At 33.3% G+C, this 26,267-nt stretch overlaps 5 protein-coding genes across 6 annotated transcripts; 1 reads left to right on the top strand and 4 right to left on the bottom strand.

Annotated features, from left to right (window-relative positions):
* Positions 1-950: 950 nt before the first annotated feature.
* LOC126664404 (BRI1 kinase inhibitor 1) lies at positions 951-2,154 on the bottom strand. The gene has a single exon (XM_050356780.2). The coding sequence runs from the start codon at positions 1,997-1,999 to the stop codon at positions 1,103-1,105; it is 897 nt and encodes a 298-aa protein (XP_050212737.1). The 5' UTR covers positions 2,000-2,154; the 3' UTR covers positions 951-1,102.
* A 3,584-nt stretch (positions 2,155-5,738) lies between these two features.
* Positions 5,739-10,258, bottom strand: LOC126664748 (probable protein phosphatase 2C 12). 2 transcript variants are annotated; one of them, XM_050357287.2, is made up of 10 exons: positions 10,088-10,258; positions 9,628-9,872; positions 9,364-9,535; positions 8,691-8,844; positions 8,545-8,608; positions 8,006-8,113; positions 7,099-7,224; positions 6,686-6,921; positions 6,308-6,510; positions 5,739-6,219 (listed from the first exon to the last, which is right to left on the bottom strand). In XM_050357287.2, exons 2-10 carry the CDS (start codon positions 9,823-9,825, stop codon positions 6,194-6,196), a joined length of 1,287 nt encoding a protein of 428 aa, XP_050213244.1. In that variant the 5' UTR covers positions 9,826-9,872; positions 10,088-10,258; the 3' UTR covers positions 5,739-6,193. The 2 variants fall into 2 exon arrangements, with proteins under 2 accessions (XP_050213244.1, XP_050213243.1); XM_050357286.1 differs by lacking the exon at positions 10,088-10,258 and adding an exon at positions 9,984-10,081.
* Positions 10,259-13,851: 3,593 nt separating this feature from the next.
* Positions 13,852-15,645, bottom strand: LOC126655424 (uncharacterized). Its single transcript, XM_050349618.2, has 5 exons — positions 15,373-15,645; positions 15,137-15,265; positions 14,902-15,066; positions 14,363-14,668; positions 13,852-14,270 (listed from the first exon to the last, which is right to left on the bottom strand). The coding sequence occupies exons 1-5, from the start codon at positions 15,643-15,645 to the stop codon at positions 14,130-14,132; spliced, it is 1,014 nt and encodes a 337-aa protein (XP_050205575.1). The 3' UTR covers positions 13,852-14,129.
* Positions 15,646-15,702: 57 nt separating this feature from the next.
* Positions 15,703-19,036, bottom strand: LOC126655420 (uncharacterized). The gene is made up of 7 exons (XM_050349613.1): positions 18,693-19,036; positions 18,142-18,199; positions 17,867-17,947; positions 17,751-17,786; positions 17,373-17,612; positions 17,146-17,287; positions 15,703-16,447 (listed from the first exon to the last, which is right to left on the bottom strand). The coding sequence occupies exons 1-7, from the start codon at positions 18,863-18,865 to the stop codon at positions 15,954-15,956; spliced, it is 1,224 nt and encodes a 407-aa protein (XP_050205570.1). The 5' UTR covers positions 18,866-19,036; the 3' UTR covers positions 15,703-15,953.
* A 3,363-nt stretch (positions 19,037-22,399) lies between these two features.
* Positions 22,400-26,000, top strand: LOC126665878 (uncharacterized). The gene is made up of 7 exons (XM_050358814.2): positions 22,400-22,850; positions 22,927-23,015; positions 23,085-23,223; positions 24,621-24,719; positions 24,893-25,015; positions 25,208-25,470; positions 25,558-26,000. The coding sequence occupies exons 1-7, from the start codon at positions 22,709-22,711 to the stop codon at positions 25,663-25,665; spliced, it is 963 nt and encodes a 320-aa protein (XP_050214771.1). The 5' UTR covers positions 22,400-22,708; the 3' UTR covers positions 25,666-26,000.
* The last annotated feature ends 267 nt before the right edge of the window (positions 26,001-26,267 follow it).

Raw genomic sequence — 26,267 nt, 5'->3', positions numbered from 1 at the left:
ATCATCAAACTCTATAATTATAGTGCCTTTAAATAAGGAAATGATCTAAAATTGTTAAATTCAAGTCATAGTCCAAACTCTATATTTCCTCCACATAATAATTATGGATCATAAGTATTAAGTTGTACTTGGGTACTTTTAAAAGCTTTATTGAATTCTAACCCCATCAATCTCATTTAGACCCACAACCTTTAAACCCCAATATTGCAATAGTATTTCATGTCATTTTGCACCTACCACTTTGATTTACATCCAATTTTGGTGGTTCCTCTTTTTGCTTTGCCTTTTCTAGTGGCACTTCTCATTATTTTTCTCTCTTTTCAATGTTTACCCTTTGTATATAATATGCATCAGGGTAACTGAATCCAATTAATTTGACTCTAATACTTCAGAAGTCAAAACTTCATTCAATCGGTAAAATATTTAAGAATCCCAATATTATCAATTTCAAATTTATCTCGACTATATAATTCACTTAAAAGTTAAAATTGGTTTCAAACTCAATTGAAAATTGAATTTAACTCGATCGTTTATATAAATATTTAGAAGACGACAACTTTAAATCTTTTAAAATTAGGTTCCTTTTTCTTCGAGCCGGGTTGGTCTAAGTTCAAAATTTAAACGGCTTCACATGTGAGTATAGTTTAAAACTACGAATTCACTTAATTCAAAAGAGCATTTTATCAATTCACCTGCGCCTAGATTGCTTGAGGAGTAATTTACTTTCGTCGTTGATGTACTCATCGGCTAACAGAAGTTCAATCAAGTACTATGAGAAACAAAGATGGAAATAGTACAATCAGATTGGTCGTCTAAATGATATGATGGCCTTGTATACAAAATTTAGAAAACAAACAAAATAACCTCATTGCAAATGATATGAATCAAATTTATACAATCAAAACATTGAAAAACTACACTCATAATAATCATTGATTCTTGACTACTAATTAAATTTAAAACTCATTTCGTAATATATTTCGGGTCGGCAAATATATACCACTTTATACACAAGTGTACAACAAATAGCAATACAAATTTCGAATATATATAGGAAAATTTAGAAGAAAAATCAGATGTTAATCATTATGAAATGATTAGATTAGCATTTGATCTTGTCTTCAGCAGCAATAGAATTTTTGCAATGAGCAATGGCAGCTTGAATAGCAGCTTGAAGTTCTTCCATAGTACTATCACTCGTAGAGGATGACAAATTTGCAGTAGCTACAAGAAGCCCACTGTTCGTCGGAGATGTTCTCATGGAAGCCGGAGCAGAATATTCACCTCTTCTTCTTCCTCTTATAAACTGATCTTGCTTCACATTTTTCAAGCTCAAGTTCCCTGAAAATGAATTATGAAACTGCATATTTTCCGTTTTTCCTTTGAAAAACAACAATGGCCGAACCATACTAACATACCGTTTCAGAACTCGACTCAGTTCAAATCTCAGATTTTTCTTTTGATTTTGCTTGTCGATTTCTCCGATTTCACACCCTTTTTTCCACCGGAAAAACGAAAAAGATTTCGGTTTCTTGCTGGTGCTGGTTCGAGCCTTCGTTTCATCACCATTGCTGTTACTACTGTTTATAATAATATTGCTGTCGCTCTTATGTTTTCTGATGCTGCTGTTTATAACGGGTTTCTGATGATCGTCGGTCAATTCTCTGATGGGCAGAGTGAAACTGTCGACAGAATTAATGGAAGTCCGGGGAGAGACAGGGAGATGAGAGAGGAATTGAAGAGGAAGCAAGTGACCATGGAAGAAAATATCATCAGCCGGAGATAAATCAATGGCGAAAGAAGACGGATTAGGGTTTTTATTTGCTGTATTGTTTTTATTATGAATACTATCACTATCAGAGAGTGTTGTGGAAGAAGAATGAAGAGAAATAGTGAAAGAAAATTCATGAGAAGGCGAAGAAGACGATGATTTTGGCTTTGCTTCTTCTTCTACAGCTTTTTCTTTGGTATTATTATTTGTGTGAAGTTTGGTCTCCATAATTCACAAGAATTATGGCAAGGATTTGATTTTTAGTATCAAGAAAGGTTGTAGAGAGAGAAGGGTTTTTTTAAATGTTTTTAGTACAAAATTTGGAACCCATAACTTGCTTATCTTTTGTTGAATTATTCTAAAAAGAAAAAAAGAATGGTGTGGTGAGCATTGGCTATAGCACTAAAAGATGAGATGATAAATTTAGCATTTAGCAGTATGTGTTGAAAGTTGGTGGGTCCTTGTCAAAATCCAACAGCTAATACAAAATGCTGATTTTGGTAATCAAAAATCACAAGCATCCAAATTTGCCTTACATTACATTATTATTTGATTTGGGTGTTGATGTGTCTTAGTGTTGAAGTCATTTTAATTTAAACCTAAATGTGAATGTCTAGAGAAGAACAATTTGCAGCTATTTCAAGAGGAATCTTTGATTATATAGACTATAGAGTACTACTATAATAAATGCCCATCTGTGCCTGCTGCTGTTTTGGGCTTCTTCTTTTTGTGCGTGTATTGGTAATGGAGTTTGTTCTAATAGTGTGTGGAAGATGGAGAAAAGACATTGTTTATACAAATAATGTATGAATAGAGTTTTTAAAGTTTTACTATATTTTTGAAAATTTAAATTAAAATGCTTAAATTAGACGGCTGAAGCATTTGCTCTCGGTTACGCAGTCAAGTGTGCAATCCTCTTTAACTGGAAACACATAGCATAGTTGTTCAATTTTAGGTTCGGGACCATTCCGATCAAAATCAGCCTGGAACTGAGTTTGATCCGGCCTATAACTGAAGAAAATTTGATTTCGGATTAGTTAGTCATGTGATGGAACGGACACCAATGGTTACAATTTCAAACTTAAAAATAGTAACTATAGTTATTGCTTGAGACAAACAGTCACAAATGTATTTGTTTAATTTGTTTTTAATTACTCCCTCCGTCCCAAATTGATAGCAGTTTAGGACAAATACGAATATTAAGAAATCTAGGTTCTCTAGTAAAAAGGTACTGTACCATACTTGCCCTCATTTAATATAGTGACAATTGTCTTTTAGTGATTTTTATTGTCTTTTCAAGATATTTTCTATAATTAATGAGGATATGTTTGACAATTACTTAATGAGATAAATATCTAGTGTCTATAATTTGGGACAAAAAAAATTGAAATAGTGCCTATCAATTTTGAAAGGAGGGAGTAGTATTTGTCAACCCGGAACTGGAATCAAAATTGTAACTTAGAATCAGTGAAGGCCGCCCAAGAGATAATTCAGGATGTTCCTATTTCTATTGGAATCGCGAACTGCGGGTTGATAAAACATGTTGTAGTCTGAGAGATAGTAGAAGATTAGTGCAACGTAGATATATGATACGAGTGTGAAAGCAAGAAAATGTGGTTAAATAAATTTGAAGAATCAGAGGAAACGTAAGATTAAGAGTTAGGTAAGACCCACACACACACGTGTACAAAAAGTGGTCCATGTCCAGTGGGAGAATTTTGTTCGTCTAGTTAAGGTCAACATCTCAATCATGTTTGCATTATTTTGGTGGACTCGCTCATCTTCACCACTTAAACCCCACTATTAGTATTTACTATTTAGTTATCTATACTATATATAAAAGCACGGATGGGGGGAGACAGGCAAATTTACCAAATAATCATTTTTAATTTATAACTAAATAAAGGTTTTATGGTCAATAATTAATTAAAATATATTATAATTAGAGTTCTAATTAGATATAATAGAATATGATTAGAATCCTATATAGAATAGAATTACCATGAAGTTTTCCTATTTAATTTTTTTGTCATGCCGAAGCAAAAGATTGCTGAAGAAAACAATACTATATGCCTATTACAACTACTTTAACAACACAAGAGAGCTAATTACCAACTTCATTATCTGTATAACCACGGTTGGTTTGTCAAATTTAAAATTAACATGTATAGTTCTTTTATTCTTTGAATTTGTAACTTGACAATAAATGATACCAAACACAAATTCATTATTAGACTTCCTTAAAAAAATATTTTATAAAATATAATTATTAATTAAACAACTATTAAAATAGTCATTTAAAATTAGAATACTAATTAAAATAAACTATTTATAATATTATGTTATAATAATTGTGTAGAGTACTAATTAAAATAAATTATTTTAAATATTTAATTATTATTTAATTGTTTAGTTCTAATTATAATAAATTTTTACTTTATTTAAATTTCAGTATTTTTTTATTATTCTCTATAAATAAGATAAAATTATCTTTAATTAACAACCATCTTAATTATTAGTTTAAATTTTATACTTAAATATAATTATCATTATTTGACGAATCACACTACGAGCCACGTGTGAAACACGTAAAGCGACACTAGTCTTTTTAAAAGATAAGAAGACGATTGTAAAAAATATGCTAAGCAGCAAGAAAACATGGTATCAAACAAACACTTCGCACTCATTCTTTTCCCTTTTCTGCTTTTTGCCTCACAAATTATAGTAATCAGATGGTATTATCAAACAAAACAAATACCCTATCTCCTTCTAAACCATGCACACCCACACGTGATCAGTTTTGTTGAATCTTCAAAACTTCTTTCTTTATAATACCAGTACTACTATAATTTTCTATATCCAATCTTATTTTAGTTTTTATGTCCACAATCACTGCTTTTTCAGAACTAAGGACCCACAAACCACAATAGCAATACATTACATTATGTTCATCTTCTCTCATAATGGCCGGCTTCAGCCTCAGCCAATGACAAATTTGTTACACAGAGCTTTGGACGGCCTAGTGGTTTATAAAAAGTTGCACATTTTTTATAAATCCAATTTAAACTTTTAAAGTTTATACATCTATCTCAATTTGATAATTTAATTATTGGATTGTGTCGATCTCTCACCTGAGTATAATACTCAGTTTATTTTTCTTTTCATACAATTCTAAAATACGTTTTTCTAACTACAAAGTTAATATGAAATTCACCTAAAAACTGAAACAATTAAATAAATGAAAAAAATTTGAATAAATTTGCAATAAAATTATCAAATTGGATTAGATTTGCAAACTTCAAAATGTTTTGAATTTTTTTATAAAAGGTTAAAAAAAGTTGAACAATTAAGCCAGAAAAAAAAAACAGATTACTTCTGATCTCCGGTATACAGATGCAGATTTTGTTAGTTTTTGAGGTGAAATTCATGTGAGTATGATTGGATGCTTTCATCTCATGAAACAAATAGAAGAATACAGAGATGTCACAATTACTAAGCTGGGAGTTCACGTGTAGTTTGACTCCTTTAAAATATGCCAAACCCAACCCACTGTCTAGTAGTGTCCACAAGTTATCAACAACATGGTCCCAATCATATAACAGAGATCGATCGAGCCTAAGACTCAGTTGCCCCACTGGTGAGAGGATGCGACTCGGTCACTATGCCATTTTTATATAATCGACTACTATAGAATTGAGGTTTTTATTTGAGAAAGGCATTTGATTCTACGACGACTACATAATGTACTCTAATATCACTCTCGAACCATAATTAATACCCCCTCCTTTTGTAAGAAAACCAATTCTTAAAAAGATCTGCAGATTAAATGGACCAATGTTTTACGACTAATTTGGCCGTTTCGTCTCAACGCTGCATTATACACAGAGTATCAAAGAGGGGATGCCATTGATTAACAAGGCCGATTTTTCTATTTGTAAAGTTGATATTTCTAATTAATATAGTAAGGTTTCAAAATCTACTACATGAACACATTCATAAAGAAGGCTGATCACACAAGTTCTTGACAGACTACAATGTATCAGGGATTTATCAATCTCACTATATAACGATATTACACAGGAAGGCTGTTTAATGTGATGTTAGCTCTACAAATTCGAGAAGAATAGACTCAAATGGGGAAATAAAGAACCTGTGACATGTCAATGTGCACTGTTGAGCTTATCGCAAGTCTTCGGGTCAGAAACAAATCTTGAAAGTTGCAGATGACTATAACTCTGATCTTCCGACTTGAAGAACGGCAATAATGGGGAAAAATTGAATAGGTCCTTTTAACACAAAAGGCTCAAAACCCGTCAAAAGAATTGATGGGGCGGGCTAATAATGTGTCAAAGTTCCATCTTGCTGTTAAACTTGAAAACAATTGTTAGTGCTCGAGTACCGCAAATGTGGTAGGATAACTTGCTAGTCACTTTCACTACTATGTCTATCTGTGAAAACACAAACAGAAAACCATTTCAAAATCTTCATCAACAATTTCTCAAGCAATGCACACAGAAAATAAGTGAGAATTTATACCTCCTGATGATCTTTTCCCTTCCATGGCTTCCTTTTTCTCTTGGCAACTTAAACAAAGGAAAGGGCCATCCCAGGGACGCAATTTTCTTGAATTCGATGTGCCAGCATGTATTGAAATACCCTCTTCAGGTTTTATCTCTACTTGACAGACTGCACACATAAACAACTTAAACATGTTGCACAGCGGATATTTCGTATCTAACCTGCATCAACAAAGAACATGCCTCATGTCAAAAGACCGGATATTAAAATAATCACTCATGGGTTTTACAAGCATTCATAAAGAACGCATCCAGATTTAGGAGTGCAAGGCATATATGCATTAATCAACGCTAAATCTGACAGTACAAAAGTCAAGGATATTTTCAAAATGCAAACCTTTCTGAAAGCATGGCTGATCCTTCTTCAAATAATTCCTCGACCACGTCTGGCTCAACATATTCTTTATCAGCCTGAGAGGATGATTCGTGTGACTTTCTGCGAAACATGGCCTTCAAAACTCCTTTTACCTGCTTCTTTGGTGCTGGCAAAGGAGCAACTGGTTTCTCGGGTGGTGATATATCAATCACTATGCATGTTGTATCATCCCTAAGCCCCTTTGATTGCACTGCTTCCTGCAAAAGAAATACAAAAGCAACACACATGTTAACAGTTGGTAAAACAATTGCAAAAGGTGCAATGTCTAGTACCACAGCATTGAACATTGGCAAGCTGGTTAAGTAATGCCTTTTCCATAGGTAGCAAAGAATAAAAATGAAACTGCAATTATTAAACTGCCAATAGAAGCATACCCTGACAATTTGTGTGGCAGCAGCTTCTACTGGCATCCCACGACAACAGTCAAGAGCCATTTCTGCAGATAAAGCATCCCAGACACCATCACTTGAGATAACAAGCCTACCGCCCGCCGAGGATAACTGTAAAGTATAAATATATTTATTATAAGAGCAGACACGTTATAGTTTCAGTTCAATCATAATAAGGCAAGAAGCTATGTGCATAGAGTGTACAATTAGGCAATATTTCAAGTATTTATTCTAAAATTGCCTAGCTTGATTGAAAAAGCTACACTGATGCAAGAAGAAAAGGAGTTGAGGTAATTAAAATCCAAAAGATCCAAACATGCTAACTAAAACACTGAACTGTGACATTATACATGGACAGAAAATGAAATGCCATTGATAAGTACCTGTCAGATTAGAACACCGTCAATGTTCTAATCAATCGACTTTTACCCAAAGATACAAAAGAATATAAAATTTAAAAGAACGGAAGTTAAATCAAGGAAGAGAGTTCAAACCCTTTTTCCTTCATCCTGCCTCTAGTAATGGAAGAAAGACTAGGAGAATCATGTGAGGATAAAATTTATTAAGGTACTTAAAGCAGCACCATAGAGTTTGCAAACAGTGCTACACCTTAGAACACCATCAATGTTCTAATCAATCGACTTTTACCCAAAGATACTAAGTAATATAAATTTAAAAAAAACAGAAGTTAAATCAAGAAAGTTGAAAAGCGTTTCCCTTAATCTTGCCTCTAGTAATGGAATAAAGAGTAGGAAAATCCTCTGAGAATAGAATTTATTAAGGTGCTTGAAGCAGCACCATAGAGCTTTCAAACAGTGCTACAGCTAGTGGTGCAATAACATATTTATCTATCAAGTATAAAGTACAAGTAACATATGGAAAAAGAATGAACCTTGACTTGCTTGACATAAGGAACAGGAACAACGTATTCGCCAACATCTAAATCTCCAATAGATCGTGAAAGACACAAGCCACCAGGCCAACATCTCAAAGGGCCAATCTGCAAGAGAATCGCTACAATAGTTAAAGAACCTCATTCATGCAAAAAGAATCAAATCATATACAAATATAAATCAACAATATCAAAATTTTAGTCACAAATTTATCCAGCCTTGGAAGAATAATGGTGTCATTAGTTTCAACAACTATTTAGCACTATTTAATGCACAAAGTTATAAGGTCTATTTGCACAAATTTACAATCTTACACAAAATCCTTGAATAGATATAAATCCACTGACATGGAACTTATTAACATCATATTTTCACAGTGAGGCCGTTGCAATAATCTGAGCTTATGCACTTTACCACTGTCAGTCATCACTTGGTGACTTTAGTCAATTTCAACTTGTTACGAAAACAAACTAAGGAAAAACCATTAAACAGCAATTTAGGAAAAGAAACACATTACTACAATGAGAAGAAAGCATACCTCTGCACCACCACCAGTATTTAGTCGTCCCACTTCACCCCCACTAGCAGTAATGCGATCCCTCCTGATAAAACAAAAATTTCAAGAGCTTAGTAAGATGGGAAACAGCTAAGCAAATTGCAAAACATATCATACAACCGACTTACTCCTCTTCATTGCAGTCAAGTCTGTGATCTGCTGACAAGTAATAAACATCACCTTCAGCAGATTCAAGAACGCAGCGAGAATCACCAACAGATGCGACAGTTATGACCCACCCTTCTATAATCATGAAGGTGACGGTTGTACCTGATGTTTGTGCTGAGAAGGAAAAATATAGAATTTAGACAGACAAATTCGCAATAAATCCGTAAACCATAGCATAACAAACAAAAATGAAATGCACATCCTCCAATGTAATATGATTACACATATATTAGTACCACTACATTCTTCAGTTCATAATTTAAGAATTATACCACGTTCATATTGGGATGGAGAATTAGCAATCAAAGATTCAAGATCAATAATGTATGTTTCCATGTACTCATTCACGCAAGAGTTAAAAAATCATAGATAGGTGAAGAGATTATAATTTTTCTTTTAAACAGCTTCCTTCTATTGAGTCCAAAGATATAATTTCCTAAAGCCAAGATGATCATTTCTTGACATGTACATCTTTTGCTTCAATTACGATGACAGTGCTAAAATAGATCATCAGGAAACATATTGAAAACTAAGTTTTATATTTACAATTACTCTAGACCATTTACTAGGTTATATGAATAATCCTCAAATGGATCATGAATTAAAACAATAAAAAAAATCAGGTGCAGATACCTCTCATTTGAAAATCTTTATCCGTTTTAACAAAGCCGGCGACTAAAGCCCTGGGCAATGCAGCTACCCATTCATCTCTACTAAGATCTGGTGGCATTGCAGCTATAACATTATTTAACAGGTTCTCCTTTGTATAAATTGCAGCTGCAGACCCATTATGTCCATCGAATAACTACAATCCAGCATTAATAAAAACATATAAATAAATTTATCATCAAAATCAATCCAGAATTAACAATGAATTTAGATATACAAATAGAATACCCCAAAAACTGAATAAGTGCTGACACCATCGCCAAAAACTCGTTGACATTCCGTTTTAACCAATGTAAGGTCCTCTCCTTTTTTACTCTGACTCGCTTGTCCGTACACTATTTCAGGCTTCTCTACTCTCTCATTCGCTAGTTCTCTCTTTAGCAACACTGAAAGCGGCACCGTTTGATGTTCCCTCGCAGCCATCATTGTATACAAACGAAATTCTCCAAATCTCACAACCTTAATGTATAATCCTGAAATCAAACGAGTAAGAAGCAGTCAGATTAATTCAACGACGAAATCAAGAAAATCTTTCTATTTCTGAAAACAAAACGCATACAAATCGACAGAGTTTTTATGATTACAATTATGTTCCCAAGATTGATTGATTGACGAATCTAGATCAATGTAGCATACATCTTTTAAAACGGAAATTAAATTATTAAAACACAATAAAAGAGGATTTTACAGTGAAAGGGAAATGGAGAATTGGATTAGAGGCAAAGAAAATGAAGGAAGGAAGAAGAAGAATGGGAAATAAATGGTGGTTGTTGCTGCGATCGAGAAACGCGGATCCCAGCGTTCTGCAAAAATTCCATTGTTCAAACTAACACACAACCAAAAAAATTAAACAAAGTGCGTTTTCTTTTTAAATAAATGCCAAAATAGAGCTGTTCTCTATTTTTTTTTTCTTTTTTCCTCTTTTAAGTTTGTTATTATTTCTGACGTGGCTAATACGCACCGTTTTGGTCAATTCGGCGCGCTCAAGGAGGCAAAGGAAACCGAGCGCCGATTACTGCGATCGGTTTATTTGTTATGCCTTTTATCGGTTTATTTATTAACCGTTAGATTGGAGTATGGCCCACTCGAGAACATTTTATAATTGTGGGTTAATTGGAGGTGGACGCCCGTTAAGGCAGTAACGCGTAATTGGACGACCCAGTCCTAAGACAATCAAAATCATCAATACAAGAAATTAATTAAAAATGGAAAATTTAGATTTGGATGAAATTATGAAGAAAAAAACATTTTAAGCCGGTCATTTACAGCGATAATTAGCTGTTAATTTGTAGTAGTAATCAAGTTTAAGAAAGTGGACAAACAAAAGCTGACGACGTTAAATGGCATGTAATAAGAGGAGGGGTCCATAGTCCATATGATGGACCCTCTTATAATGAGAAAACTGGTTATTGATTCGGACTGTCATTGCCACCTAATCATTTGACTTCCATTTGGAAGACCCCGAAATTCTCGCCACCAATTATCTCCTTAATAACCGCAATCAATAAAATCAGTTTTTCTTTTTTAATTCTTCTTAATTATTAGTTTTGATTAGGAGTGTAGACAGGTCGGGTCAAACCCGAGTTAGGCCAAACTCGAGCTCAAGCTCGAGTGTCTTATACAAGTTCGAGTTCGAGATCGAATGGCCTAAATTTTGAAATTTAAGCTCGACCAATAACCGAGTTACTCGAGCTCGAGCTCAACTAAAATTCATTACAAAATACAATTAATAATTAAAATTTATAATATTTGACATATTTTAAATTTTATTACTATATAATATATTATTTAATAAATAAAGAAGATATACACTTAAATTTAAAGATATAAAACCAATATAATAACAAAATTAATTTTAATATTATATGTGTGTGAGGCCGTTTAGACTCGTGAGTTTCACGAGTCTCCTTAATTAATTGATACTCGAACTTGGTTCAAAATGAAGCTCGAGTAGCTCGAGCTCGGCTCAAATTTTTCGAGTCGATCTCCAGTAACTCGCGAATAGTCCAACTCGTTTACACTCCCAGTTTTGATATTTTTTTTATATAATTAGAAGGGAAAAACGTTTGTGTGAGGAATTGAAGCTACGACTTATCGGTTTTAATGTTTTATACATTTACTTTAAATTGTTGGGGCAAAATGAATTTTTATTTTTAAGTTAGTAATATTTTATACTTATTTCTACATACATCAATAAAAAACAGTTTTTAATAAAAAAATTACAATATAATGCGATGAAAACAGGCGGTCATTAATAAACAAGGTTAGTTAGTACTTAATGAAATATTGGATTGATAACTACTGTATGGAGTAACTTTTAATTTTAAGAGTGGTATAGGCAGTAGATGGTGGTTATAAGAAACCCGCGTGAAAGGCTTAGCCAACTACTTATATTAATGATAATTTTCCTTCATTCAATCATCAACACTGTATATCTAAATTTGTTTAATGGTAGATTCTATGATCTACTATATTAATATAACAACAAAATATATACCTGATCAATAAAACCTTCGTTCAGACTTAACCAATTAAGTATTAGAATTTTTTTAAAAAATATTTAATTTATTAGATAATTTAGATCTTGTATGGATCGAGTCTAAATAAGAATCGGATGCTTATGTATAAAGCCCCACAAACCCAGAATTTAGGATTGAAATGTGAGCAAGTCAGGACTTTTGGTAGTTATTTGGGGTTTTAAGTCAGTCCCTTATTTTGTGGGTTGACAAGCAACTCAAAAGCATGTTCTATTAATTTGGGATAGCTGGAGAAAGGGTCCAGCTGCTTGCAAAGCAATTGTTGCTATCGACAGCTAAAAACCCTTTGTTTCTTTGTTTCTTACACATCACACCCACTCATTGCACCCCACATTGCACGTTATTCACTATTCTACTCAAATCTTTTTTATTTATTTGTGCTCCTACGTCTATATTCAGGATGCGGAGTGGGCGGTCGCCCCCCCACCAGTCGAAGACCTTTTACGGATAAGTCGTCTCATAAAGAAAGCCAACCGTCTCCTATTTTATTTTCAGTATCTCTTTATATATTTTTTTTAAAAATGTATATCGGTCGGTTCAATTGTTATGAATATTTTTAAGCCAAACGATAAGACTGAAAGAATAACTTCACCTCCCAGCAAAATAAATCATTAATTTTGGCCAATACTCCCCAATTCATCACATCATTAATTTTTACAATTTGATTCTTAAACTAATTTCCCCTCTCTAACCCAAATAAGCTATATGAAAGCCAAGACTTGTGATGTCCAATAATATTGATTATATCTGTCAGCAGCAAGATTTGAAGTGATGAGATGAATCAAAGAGTTTTTAGTCTCATATAAGATGTGGACCACGTGCCAGCCACAATGTCAATAGAGTGAGAGACAAGTTGGAAAATGTCTAATTGTGGTTCATATTTTTTATATTTAATGAGATTTATTTGATTAGATGCAATTGTGCTGCTACTTATTAAATGCTTCAAGGCAATGGAATACGTTATAAATAACTGTTTGATCATCGGCTGTTGAATATTCTGACATGACTTTCTTAATGAAATTGACTTCGTTATCCATGAAAAGAAAGCCTGGAAGACCAATTCTTTCTTTCAATTCATTGAATTGAATTAGGGTGGTAATAAAATCGAGTATTGATTAAAAAAATATTTAAAATTGACTCGATATTAATAATCGAGCTCGAGTTTGAGAGACTCAAATCAATCATCGAATCGTTTTTCGAACATTAAGATATTCAGCTCGATGAAATTTTGAACCTAATCAAATTTTAATTTATTTATTTTTTGTCCTTTATAATTATACACAATTTTAAATATTTATACAGATAATATTGTCGAGTTGAGTCAGATCTGTTTTTAATTATTCTACCAAACTCAATCTTCTAAAATAAAACTCAACCAGTTCGAATCGAGTTTTAAACTACAAATTTTAGAGTCATTTAGAACTCGAATTTGACAGTTTTTTACCCCGACACATCCCTAAATAAGAGACGGAAATAATATTTTTCATTTAATTTTGCAACGAGTGTCAGGGAGCCCCTCACACTCGGCAATATAAACCAACGTTATTCCTCAACCATACAAGACACATCTGCCAAATTGACGTTGGTCGTTCCAATGATGCCCCTTAACAAATGTAGCTCAATGTCTTGAGTGTAATGCAAAATAGTTTCACCGTGAGATTGAAGATGCTTCAAGGATTTATAAAAGTTTTGTAGATTATGCACATTACACATGCAAATTTCATCACATGCTATTAAAAAATAACAGTCACTCTGTCACTACAACAATTTTTGGAAACGATAATCGCTCGAAGAAGAGAACATTTAAACAAAATGCTCCCGTGTAGACAAAACCAGTTTCAGGAGAGACTATTTGATATAATTCACCCGCTTCAAATTTCCTTCTTAGCAGATAAGCTCAGAGACAATGCCAACGAAAACAGTAGACAAGCATTCTTTAGTTATTCAGTTAAACGGTAAACAGACTTTCAAACAAGTGCACTTGCTTAAGTGACAAAGAACAAAAATTAACACCAAACTCTGTACATAGCATCTAGCATGATGAATCCACTAACGACCAACTCTACGAAGTGTTTAAACTTTAAACCGAAAAATCAATATTATTTCAAAAGATACAACAACAATTCATCAGCTTGGCAAGACCGATATACTGTTCTTGAAGGAAAAAAGAAATTCAAGAAAGCATTTATTCACTCAATATTTTATCACCCCTAAGCTTTTCAACCACGGTAAAACCTCCTTTAATCCATCCTGCAAGCTTCGGGGATGATAATCCAGCTCGGCTTTAGCCTTCTCACAAGAATAAGCCCACTGATGTCTTAGAACGCGCACTGTCTGCTCAATTAGAAGAAAAAAAAGTACATCAAAATTCAATCATGAAAAATTGTTTTGAATGAAATGACGGACATATAAGATACGTGACATACCGGTGGACTAACGAGAGGAAGCTTTCCCGTAATGTAGCAAATAAGAATCAGTAACCATCCATAACCCCAACTCGCCCATAGAGGAATGCAAAATCCCGGCTTATTTGAATTAGTGATGATAGCAGCTACATCAAAAACATACATAAACGAAGCATTTTCTCCCGTGAGTAGATATCTCTCACCTAATCTACCTTTGTTCATTGCGGCAATATGTCCTTGTACTACATCATCGACATGACTAAAGGAAAATCTATCATTTCCATGCCCCAAATACCCGGGTAAACGCCCTTGAAAGCGCTCAATCAGCTGAAATGACAGTTCATCAAACATCAAAGCCTATTGTTTGTTAACCATGAATGCATTCTTCAGACTACATCAGATACCAAGGCCATAGTACATTTTCAAATTGAAATTGTCATATTTCTTTTTCAAATTTTTGTTTCGTATCCATTTTTTTCAATGAACTCGCATACATTTCCGGATGCATACTACATCAAATGCAGCTTATAAGTAAAACGAAATAAGCAAAAGAATCATACCAATTGAGCCACAACATTGCCTGTACTAAGCTTGCCTGGACCATAAATGACACCAGGATACACCATTACAATTGGCACGCCATCCGCTGCAGCTTGCAGTGCGATTTTGTCAGCGGTTGCCTTAGATCGCTCGTATTCCGTACAAAAAGATTTCTCAGGATGCACCTGTAAGAAATGTCAATGTTTATAGTACTTACATATTAAAAAAAAAAAAACTATACTCCGTTGATAATACCTGACTCTCATCGGCAATGAATCCATTAGTTGGTCCAAGAGCAAAAAACGACGACGTATAGATAATCTTCTCGATTGAATTGGTTTCTCTAGCAGCTTGCAACACATTCTTCAATCCTCCCACGTTGACCTAACAAGATTACACCTTAAATTAATTTTTATTTTTCTTTAATTTTATAAATAGTTATTAAAATAAGTTAAAGTTACACTGATGGATAGATAGATGGATATGCATACTGCGACGAATTTAGAAGGATCGGGCAGCCACGGCTCGACAAGGGCGGCAGCGTGGAAGATGACGTGGCAGTCAGAGAATGCATCGAGAAGGGAGCGATAGTCGGTGACATCACCGTAGGCTAGCTCGAAGGATTCAGCGGTGGTGGCTGGAGGCAGACCGGAGAGGTCGCTGGTGCGACGAACTAAGGCGCGGACGATGTGGCCTTGATCCAGTAGTGCGTGGCATAACCTCCCACCTAAATAACCGGAAGCGCCAGTCACCAGTACTTTCATAGTTTTTTCTGGATGGTCATTCTTTTTTAGCCATAGTTTAGAGTTGGAGAAGCAGTGTATTCGTTGACCATTTGTTTATTAAAAATACTCAGAAATAGCTGTACATTTCTCTGATTAAAACAAGAGCCGGAATGTAATGACCACAATAGCCTTATTGTTCTACAAAAACAGCAAGTATTACAACATTATATATATCTCAGAGATGTTTATTCTTCTAGGAATTGTATCGTCAGCTTTCAAGTTCAACAAAATATTGCCCCTCTTTAACAGATTCCGCATATTCACATAATTTAATCAGCCAGAGAAGTTTACAATCTTGACCGGCGTATACATTTGATTGGATTAAATGGAGCATGTCTCCGAGTGGAAGAATACCCTTGTCCGCTCAAGGATGTCGATGGTCTCATATCCCAATCTTCCACGTTCTTTGGAACACAGACATCGAAAAGGATTTGACCGAGAACTCCGTGAGCATTTATTTTCGGAGGACTAGGCAAATGGATCAAGCCTTCCTTTTGTTCGTCTTGGAATGAGCTGCCATCTCTACCCTCGTAGTACCCCACTGAGGTTGGCATGTAGAAATGATCACTCGGTTGGATGGTAACTCCGCGAAAGCTTTGGTTTGGACTGGCAGCTGCTCTTCTGAGGTCACGCATTGGATCAGAGATATCGTCATGTGTCCCCTCTATGCTCATTCTCTCTCCTTCAAGTTTTTGAATTCTTTGGGAGTAAACTGCAGATGCCTTACCAAGTAGCTCACTCACAGCAGCCTTGTAGTCAGCTGGATATAGCCGAAAATGACCTACAACCCGCAATTAACCGCAAATATTTCAATCTTGACATATCCAATGCATGCAAATTCAAAAATGAAACATTCAAATAATGGGAACTAAAACTCAATGCATCAAATTTCGAGATAATGAATGTTTGTTTACTTGCTTCTGTTTCATGATTCTATTCCTGCACGAAACATACCGCAGCACAGTTATCTTGTTAAATTTGGTCACTTACTGTTAGCACGATTGCAACTATAAGCCTACTATAAAACAGAGTAATTTTAAAAACACTTTAAAGAAGATGTAAAAAGACAAGGGTGTCAGCCAACATATATAAACCAGAAATTATCGATGCTAAAATAAATTTCTTTAATCACAAGTAACAGACAGGTGAAAGCAGAAACCATTTGTTTGTTCTAATTCTACAAAAGGGTTCTTCCAATTCATAGATAATTATGGCAAATAGGAACGTCTTGAATAGCTGGAATAAGATTTGAAAAGAAAGGGATTTGATTGTGAATTTGTGATAGTATCTTCTTATGCAACTTGGCTAAAATTTATACAGGAGAAAAAGTGGAATAGAAATCAAATTCTAACAATTTTAATACAAAATACTGAAGTTCCTGACATGCTATTGTGATAAGTTTAATGATCAGAAATAAAATTCAAGCATGATAGAAATGCATCCATGATCACAAAGAACAGAGAGAACTATGAGACAGACCTACATGAGGAGAGCCATGCATTGTCACAAGTTTCACATCAGCTCCAAGTTCTCGAAGTCTTTGAGCAAAATTACAAAGAACTTGATAAGTAGCAATTTTATCACTTTCTGAACCCACAATGAGATACGGGGCCCCCATGCTCTGTAATTGAGTGAAAACTGTGTTAAATTAGGGAAAAAGGAGAGAGTAAAAGATATCATATAGCAATAAGATTTCATATACTCACAACAGAAGAGTACAGAGTCTGCCAATACTCAGCACGCTGTGTTTCAAACCTGTTGAGGAAGACAAGATCGAGACTATTACTGATTCCATTTGCCATCCATGACAACATTTTAGGTGGACGAGACATTTTAACAATAGATGGATCCATGACAAATTTGGTCCCTATATCACTTGTAAAATCCACTGGACTAGAGTCAAAGATATGGCCAGCAATACAGTCCTTAACCAGTCGGCAGTCATCCTAAACAGTAAAAATAGAGCATTTAAGTGCAGTGAAAAAAAAAAGAGTTGCTTTCATATAAATAATCGCAAATAGACATGACATGTTTCACATAATGAGACAAACTAAGGAAAGAACTTTCTCAGCTTCCTGACTTACCAAATTTAACTGTAAATCGCATGTTCCCTCAACAATCTGCAATATAAAAACATTACTTTATTGGATATAAAATATAGAAATGTACAGACGAGTAGCATGAGGTAGTCATAGTGTACCTGAAGAACCTTGTACATACAAGCTTTTGGACCTCCTGAGAAAGATGAAAAGACTAAAGGACATGGTCTCCGTTTTAGCTCCTGAATGTTAGAAAATGAACTATTAGATAAACAATTTTTTTTAAAAAGAGCACTAGATTCATGCTTAAGGTGTGTGCCACACGTGTTTTGGAAATGTTTGTCAAAGGAAAGTACAGCGGACAACTTATGGAATTCCACCAGATCATAGCCACATGACTCGCATCAAAATTCATACACACAGAGGTAAAACTAACCTTAATTACTTCATTGAGGATATCAAACGCTAAAGTTTCGGCCTTCTCGGAAAAGAACCTGCGCAGATCATGAAAATTATACTTAAAGGTCGAAATCTAAAAAATTAATTGTATCCGTGAATATGTAATCACTAAACAAAAGAGCTACTGTAAACAAACTCCATTAACATTAGCCTCGACAAAGTTAGATTCTGAAATTTTGCTGATTGAAGTAGGGCATTGTCAAACAATGGAGGAATTTGCATAATCTTAAGAGTTGCCCTCATTTCCAGCATCCGAAATGGAACGAGTAAGCAGTAATCTTAATCTATTTCAACCACAGATCTAAAATATACTGCTATGACCTAAAACTATTGCCAATTAAAGAAAAAAATGGCAAGAAAATTAAGAAAGAAAGAACGTTGACCAGGCTATACCAATTCAAGAAAACTCTATATGATTCAACATCAGCCTCAAACCAATCCAATCTTGCAAAATCCACACAAAAACATATAGAATTTTGCACACCAAATAATCAATAGAGAAAAAATTGAACAAAATGGAATGCTTACATATTGAGAAATTGGGAGTGACAAACAAGGGAATCCCAGCCCTGAGAGGCATAGAGCTTGACATAATTGTTAACATATTTTTCTTGGCTAGACATCCATGCAAATACCAAAACTATCCCTTCCCTCTTCTCCTCTTTTTTCCCCCAATAATATCTTCCTCCAAAAACCCCCATTTTTATTTTCTTTCTTCCTAAATTTTCTTGTCAGCCGATTCTGGGTCAGAAGATCTTATCGAGAATCGGGGCCAATGTAATTGTAAACAACAGATTGTGGAGATGTAATCATAAGCCTCTCTGCTTTTTGTCTCTCCACTGATTTTTTTTTTCTTTTCAATTTACTGTTTCAACATTTTTATAATGGGTATGCAAGTTTAGATCTGCTATAGATGCATTCATTTATTTTCCTCTGCGACCTTCATTATATCCAATAGCTAGGGGTCATATCATCATCATCAGTAACGTTGTTGCATCTTTTCCATGTGGTGTCAGTTATTGGTTGGTTGAAAATATACCGTATTCTATTAATGGATACTCTTGAACGGTATCGAACCGTACACATAACAGTGGCTCACCTTGAGATAATTCCGGTTTTTATTTTTAGTTGAGGATTTAATTTTTAAAATTTTAATAATTAATTTTTAAGTGTATTAAATAGTTTTGTTATGTTGGTTCTTGTTGTCTTTATCCAAGAGGAAAGAAGGGACCTTTGAATTATGTAATGGGAGTCTTTGCCCATCAATTGACGTAGCCAATACATATCTAAATGAAAAATGAAAAACAAAAAAATGAAAATGAAAATATAAAAAATAAAAAATATTGTTAATACAATGGGATGGAAAATTATTAGGCAAAATATTAAATTTAATTTTTATTAAAGATAAATCAAATTAATTTAAATTTTCTTATTCATTTGAGAGTTAGTTTTTAGTCATTTTTTTACCAAATATCCCCTACTCATTTTCTCAAGTTCAGTTTTAAAACCTATGCAGTTTCTATCTTTAATTTTAAATAAAATTTCTCTCGTAGTCAATCTTGGCCTATATTTTAAGTTATTTTATAGTAGTGGGTTAGTTAGATTAGATTTGACCTAATCTAATTTAAGAATAGTTTATTTTTATTTTTTGAGATAGTAATGTTCAATTATATAGAGCAGTTATTTGGATCTCAGCAACAATTAAAGTCATTATTTTATGATGAATTTCACCACATATAGGTGATTTTGCATTAATATCGATGGTGAATTTAATATTAAAAAGAACAACTATATCATGAAAGATATGGTCAAGTACTGATAAAATTAGAGTAGCTATATTATAATGGAAGCTAGTCTGATTTCATTTGATTTAAAAATTATAATGGATACCTTTAATTATGACTTTTATTTACTAATATGATAATACATAATTACTTTAACTTAATAGAAATCAGTAAATATATTTATTGTTTTCATAGAAAATTTCGTTTGATAACACGCGGCTATTTTAGTTTATTTGAATAAATGTGATGTACAAGGGTGAAATTAACATTCTAACTCATGAGAGCCGAAATTTTCATGTTCGAATATTTAAAAAAATAAAACGAAATTAAACACGATTTAAGTTCGGTAATTAGAACTTACAGGACGGCTAAACAAGAAACAAATCACTCCTATATTCATATTTTAAAAAATTTGTATTCGGTAAGAAGGGTCGGCCGACCCTCCTCGATCTCCGAATGTATTTTTTAATTATCAAATTTTATATACTGATTGGTCAATTAACTTTTGCCTAGTATAACTTTTTTGTAACTTCAAAAATAAAAATAGATTAAATATCCAATTTATCTTTTATAATTGGTGATTGAGCCCTAGACTCTAATCTTATTAGGCACGTTGGGATGACGTGGCCATGGCCATGGGCCGATTTCTAATTCATAACTGGTTAGGTCAAAATCAGCCCATAACTAATCCAAAACTAGTCTTATATCGAGCCAAAACAGGCTCAAACCCACAAGCCATGTTGTTTTAGGCTGGTTTTACATTTTATGGAATGGAAATCCACGATGATTTCCGCTCAAATCCGTATGATTTTCAACAAAATAAAAATGTTATCCTAACGGGATGTTTGGTTCAATTTTTCAATGGAGTTTTTAACTTTTATTTTTCAAAAAGCTATACCGAAATATTTGGTGAGAATTTTTCAAGTGCTCTTTAGAGCTTTTTGAACCTTCAACATCTGTTATTGGAAAAGCTCCATTTTGGAGCTTTTTACCAACAGCTAATAGCTGTTTTAATATTTTTAATTATTTAGACAAAATTACCCTTATTAGAATATATCGATTTTTTAATATATAAAATAATTTAAATTATTTTTAAATACTCTAATCATTTTTAAATTATATAAATTTATTTTATTTATATTAGAACAACGGTAATTTAATAATTTTTTAAAATAAATCATAAATTTTATTAAAAAATATATTTAAATATGCCTAAACTAAATATTGCTTTTTATAAAAAAAAATAACTATTAATATTTTTATTAAATATTATATTATATAATATACTTATAATTTAATACATAAAAATAAAAATTAGATGTCCTTTACGGTCATTTTATATATAAACAGTAACAGCTAATCAAATCTCACCAAACACGTATGGTCTATCAGCTACCAGCTACCAGCCAACATCTACCGGTTATAAAAAACAACTAAACCAAACAGGCCCTAAATTTCACTCTCTTCTACAAGTTTCAGCTAATCTGGCGCCATGACTGAGCATATGAATCCAATTTGAATAATAATGTAATCACTTTTGGAAAGATCAATGGAAATTGAGTTAGTACAATTATTTCATCTTCCTTTTTCTGCAGATTAATTAGAAAATGGACAATGAGATATATAGGCAACCAAGAATGGACCCGTAAGAACTAAAAAGTTGTGATGAGACTTAAGAGAAATGAAAAAATGTATTTTTCTGATAGTAAAAATGGACTATATCTATTTGTTCTGATATGTTACTATAATCTGGGGTTCTTTTTCCATATATTATAGTAGAGAGGAAAAAAAGGTATAAATCTTGTACTATTTACAAATTAAAACATTATATTCTGTAATTAAATTATACCTGCATAATTATGCGTAATTAACTCATTTTTTTTCTACGTTGTTGCATTTTTATCTAATTTCTTGTTGAAGATTAGCAAATAAGTTGGTACATTGTCAATTTTAATTATGGTTTCAAGTAGCTGCATCACATCTTAAATATGACCGATTTTGTTGTGCTATTTTATTTTCATAAATGAAGTTGGTATGGGAACAACCTTTTAATAATAGAGTTACTTTATAATTTAATATAATTAAGTAGAAGGTACATAAAATCATTCAAATTATCTAAAAAGAGCATATAAATCTTTTTTTATCATTTAAGCTCTCAATATTTTTAATTGTGCAAATAAACTTCTTTACTTGAAAAATCACAAAAATTATTAAAAATATAAGGATTTAATGTCTAAAAAATAAACTAAAAAGAGTTTAAATGCTTGTTTAAAAAAAAGTTAAAGAAGTTTTTTGTATTATTTAAAAATATTAAGAGCTAAAGTAATAAAAGAACTAAAAAAATTTACGTGCTCTCTCTGAATAATTTGAAAGGTGTTTTTGTGCCTTTATCCTATAATTAATTTCATAGAATAAATAGCAAATCTAACTAAATTCATCATGTGTTTGGCAAGGCAAGTATCTTACAAAATGGAATTAATCTTTATAATTTTTTGCTGATCAGGGATTAATTTTTTTTTTAAAAAAAAAAACACTGAAGTCACTGTAATTTAATGTTGGTTTCACACGATTGATAAGAAAAACTGCACTTGCAAAGGTTTTTCTCATTCTCCAATCAATCTCTGAACCATTAGATGCAAAAAAATCTGAAGAATTACACTCACAGACCTTACACCGAGTCTCAAATTGAGGGATCTGGCGAAGAATTTTATTATTTCTGGGCTCAATTGATAGGGGATATGGAGCGATGAAGTGTTGGCGATGGCGAGAGGGGTAAAATGGGGATGTTCGTACAAGAAAACAACTCTAATAGTTTGTTCAATTAACATTGTTATTGCTCTTTACGTTCTTCGCTCTCTCTATGCCTCACTCTACTTTTACTCCAATCCTAATTTGAACGACGGTAAGAAAACACCGATTTTGCTCTCTCTTTAATTTATTTCCTTCATTTTATAATTTTGTTGTTGTTGCTGTTGCAGTGGTGAAGTACACGCCGGATCAGATTAGTAAGATGGAGGAATCAATTCGGATTCGAAAATCGAAAGAACCTAGGCTGCTTGTTCAACTGGTAACTACTTTTAATTGAAGCTTTTTGTGCTTTTTGTGATTATTTCAATTAGTTTATTTTTGTGTAAAGGTAAAGGAACTTAAGAGGGGGCTCAAGAGAGAGGAGGAGGTTGTTGAATTGCCAGTGGATGTTAAACGGCGAATAACTGATGAGCTTTTGCAGCGACTGAGAAACTTAGACGCCGATGCTAATATTACTGAGCACCGAGGTTGGTTCACTTCCATTTTGTCGCTGTAGAATTTACAATGTCAATCAATCAGTATGTCAAATGATTACTTTTAGCTTACTGTAATAATTGAGAGTGGAATTAGAAGTGATTTTAGGTTGGATGTGACTTTAAGGTTTTGCTGCTATGATGCTTTGGACATTCTATTGCCAATTTACTTTTGATTTTGTTGGACTCTTGGATGGAAAGAACATATCATTTGAATCCAGTGAACATCTGACATTCATAGTTCAGTTTGTGATTTTGGTTGTAATTCGACTTTGAATTTCATCTATAGTGCTCTTTGAGCTGTTGAATGTAGTCCGTCTTCTTTTTACATTTAAGTATCTCACATATGTAGCTTTACCATTGCAATATAAAATTAAACAAAAATAGCTACTGGTGGGAAAACTGTTCATTATCAATATGTATGAAAAGCATATCTGTTCAACCCAACTAATCATGTCAATCCTTAGCTAGTCTGGAACATGCATGAAGCATATGGTACTCACATTTTCTATGATCATTTTATGGCCTTCAGCGAAAAAAAGGGAACTGGATTAGTTTGCTATTCCTTAGTAAATGTGTTGGTGGCATTCAGTTGAGATTTGGATACGTTGTTCGCTACTGTGTGATATTGAATTCAAACATTAGGCTTCTACTATACTTGTCTCTAGTAGATGGGATCAATGCTTTTTGGAGGTTTAAGTGCACAACTGGGATGATATTGCACTAACTATATCACTGTTGACTTATCTATTGGTTCACTGGTAGTTTTGTATGGTAAGTTAGCAACATCATAACTTTTGCCTGTGGGAAGTGCCTATTTGCATTTTGTTATAGGGTAGATTGCTTGGAAGGTGGTAGTGACTCCTAGCGAAGTTTTAAATTGTATATCCAGGTTAAGCTTCTCTAAGTACAAAAGATTAAGGCAAATGATTTTGTATATCCACATTTTTGACCAAAATGACAAATATATCCTTAAAAATAATTTGTGACAATGTGATTTGTCAATTTTATAATTTGCGACAAATTTATCCACCCATCAATTTAATTCTATTTCCTGATACATAATTCTCATTGTAAACCCACATAACTCTTTCTAAATTGAAATAGAATATCAATTGTATAAAATATTCATGGATGTATTTATCATAAATTACAAAGTTGACGGATCAAATTGTCATAATCTTTTTGAAGGATAAATTTGTCATTTTTGTCAAAAATTGTGGATACATAAAATACTTTTGCCAAATTTTAATGAAAACTTATCCGCCTTCTAGGGATGATAAAAGTTAAAATGTTTATTCATGAAATGGCTTTTAGCTTGTTGATTTTTTTGTCTTTCCTTTTCAATATTGGTTGTTTTATCTTCTTTTTGATATCTTTTTTTATAACAGACGCAGTAGAAAGCTGGCGCATACAAAAACTGCAACAAGTCAAACAGTTGACTAATGGAACAGGGGGACTGAATTCAACTATTTTGCAAGAAGAAGCTGGTAAGTTTTTCTTTCCAAAGCCTCCGGTTTTGCGCTTTTTGAGTGAGTTTGTTCTGTAAATGAAACCAACAATTAAGAGACTACTTTTGAATCTAATCCCTTTTGCGATTTAAACCATGAGTACTTTTTTGGCAGAATCTTATTCGTAACTATTGTGGCTGACTATTATGTAGGGATGCTAGTAAGAGCCTTGGAGTCTGATTGGGCTGTGCTATCAGAAAACATTGGCCTATGGATACCTACTGAAATCATTAACCAGGAGCATGACGATAAGCTTGAGGGTGAAGAAGAGTCTGGTAAATAGTCTATGCTTTTGTTGGTTAAATGAATTTCGTGTAGTCTGTCTGAGTTTCGTTCCCCAGCCAGGAGCAAGGTTTACAGAACCTTTCGTTTTAACTTGCTCTGCTCCTACCCATGGCCTCATCGTCACTTCTCATTTATTTGGGTACTTGAAAATCAACTCATCAATCTATGCCTGATTTTTTCAGAGGAAGAAATTTTACCTGGCAGGCCACCTCCACCTGAATGTCATGCTGAGCTTCACACTGATTACGATGGTGCTGCTGTCAGATGGGGCCTTACTTTTCATAAAGAAAGTGCGGCGGACTGTTGTCAAGCTTGCATAGATCAGGCAAAATATGCAAAGCCAGGTGAAAAGAAATGCAATGTATGGGTCTATTGTCCATCTGAGATGGGATGTTATTCGCCAGATATCTATCAACATAGAATTCAGGAGTGCTGGCTTAAATATGTGAGAAACAATCCTCTACATAGTAACCTAGTTTTCATGTAGATGAAAATTATAACAAGACTGACAATTAATTTTATCAAAATGCAGGCTGAAACTCCGAGATTGAATTTCAAGGACCGATATTCTGAATCATATAGAAATGCCCACCCAAATGCTCCACTGATTGTTCCCTGGGTCTCTGGTGTTGTTGGTTAATGATTAGATAGTACCGATTTAAATGACGGCACATGTTGATGTAGCTTGAGCTGCAGCCTCTTACCTTGGGAAGTTTTACAAAAATGTGAAGCTAGCTGTGGCGATTCTGCTTAAATCTGGACAATCTGCTAGAATTTTTACTTTGGTTTCATTGTTTCTTTTCCTTTTTCTCATTAATGAGTAGTTGAGGAGCAAAATTGCTCGTAGAACCATTTTTGTAACCAGTGGTGTGATAGTTTTGGTACAGATAATTCTAAATCTGGAAAAGGTGTTTACAGAATTAACATGAACAACTTTTGATATATGCATTGGTGTGAGAAGCTTGGTTGGAGTCATGGCAAACAATTGTTAATGTTAATATGTCATAATGAACTGAAAATTATAGGTATTGAAACTTGTTTCTGCCATATGAAGGGTGTTTGATAATGTGATTTAATTTCAATTTAATTTTTTTGGAGAAAATTTCAATTTAAATCATTCAATTGAGTTTTAAAGAAGATTAATTATATAAAAAATCACGACTTTTATACGTAGTTTTATTTTAATCACGATTTTTAAAAATTGACATTTAAATACACGATCTTTCATTTTGTTTCAAATTT

This window comes from Mercurialis annua, linkage group LG1-X (genome assembly GCF_937616625.2).
Source record: "Mercurialis annua linkage group LG1-X, ddMerAnnu1.2, whole genome shotgun sequence".
Classification (NCBI taxonomy): Eukaryota; Viridiplantae; Streptophyta; class Magnoliopsida; order Malpighiales; family Euphorbiaceae; genus Mercurialis; species Mercurialis annua.
This window is presented reverse-complemented; position numbering and strand designations above follow the sequence as displayed.